This window comes from Penaeus monodon, chromosome 20 (assembly GCF_015228065.2).
Source record: "Penaeus monodon isolate SGIC_2016 chromosome 20, NSTDA_Pmon_1, whole genome shotgun sequence".
Taxonomy (NCBI): domain Eukaryota; kingdom Metazoa; phylum Arthropoda; class Malacostraca; order Decapoda; family Penaeidae; genus Penaeus; species Penaeus monodon.
The window spans coordinates 40,999,081-40,999,789 of record NC_051405.1 but is presented as its reverse complement, the minus strand read 5'-3'; the positions used below and the strand labels follow the sequence as shown (position 1 = coordinate 40,999,789).

Sequence of the window (709 nt, the reverse complement as noted above, 5' to 3'; positions counted from 1 at the left end):
ACTCCTGGCATAAACACATTAATTAAACACCTTTTCCAAGACCAAAAAAATAAATAAAATAAGATGTCAGATTAGATACCCAATGTGTGCAAGAATAATTATGCAAACTGCTAGTACTCCTTTTTGGAATGTATAAAAAAAGTAATTTTGAATATAACCTTGCCAATTACTGAAAGTTATACTCCTGAAGCTATAAATTTCTTATAGCATTTCTATATATGGTGATGCATTCTATATCTCATTTTATCAAATCTTCATCATGTATTTATTTACAGTTTGGTAATAACTGCATAGACTCTCATGAATTTGATTACTTGTACAGTAGAATATATTTTTTCAATCTGTAAGGATATCATATCAAACAACTCAGTCATTCATGTATCATTTAGTAGGAAACAGTGTGTACCAATCATTAGCTTTACATATGAAATAAACTTCCAATGTAGCTAATGCAAGGCTATTATCAGTGACCTCTACCAGTTCCGTCATAGAGGAGAGTGCGGGAAAACTTGACCTTCGAGTAGGTTTTGCTGAGGTACGTGTCACTCTGCATGGAGTCAAACCATCGAGAAATGTTGATGTACTGTTCCTGTGGAAGATTGCAAAAGTTAAATACAGTTGGTCATAAAATAACATGAGTTAGGATATCTTCTAAACAAATAATAAAAAATGAATATTACCACATTAATGTGATATCAAGGGAACTTTA

General features: G+C 31.6%; 1 protein-coding gene across 1 annotated transcript in view; it reads right to left on the bottom strand.

Moving 5' to 3' along the window:
* Positions 1 to 370: 370 nt before the first annotated feature.
* LOC119585824 (eukaryotic translation elongation factor 1 epsilon-1-like) overlaps positions 371 to 709 on the bottom strand; it is a 4,475-nt gene continuing 4,136 nt past the window's right edge. The window contains exon 4 of the mRNA XM_037934549.1: positions 371 to 589. Within this exon, the coding sequence (XP_037790477.1) occupies positions 464 to 589 (126 nt within the window). The 3' untranslated portion in view covers positions 371 to 463. The remainder of the gene's footprint in view (positions 590 to 709) is intronic.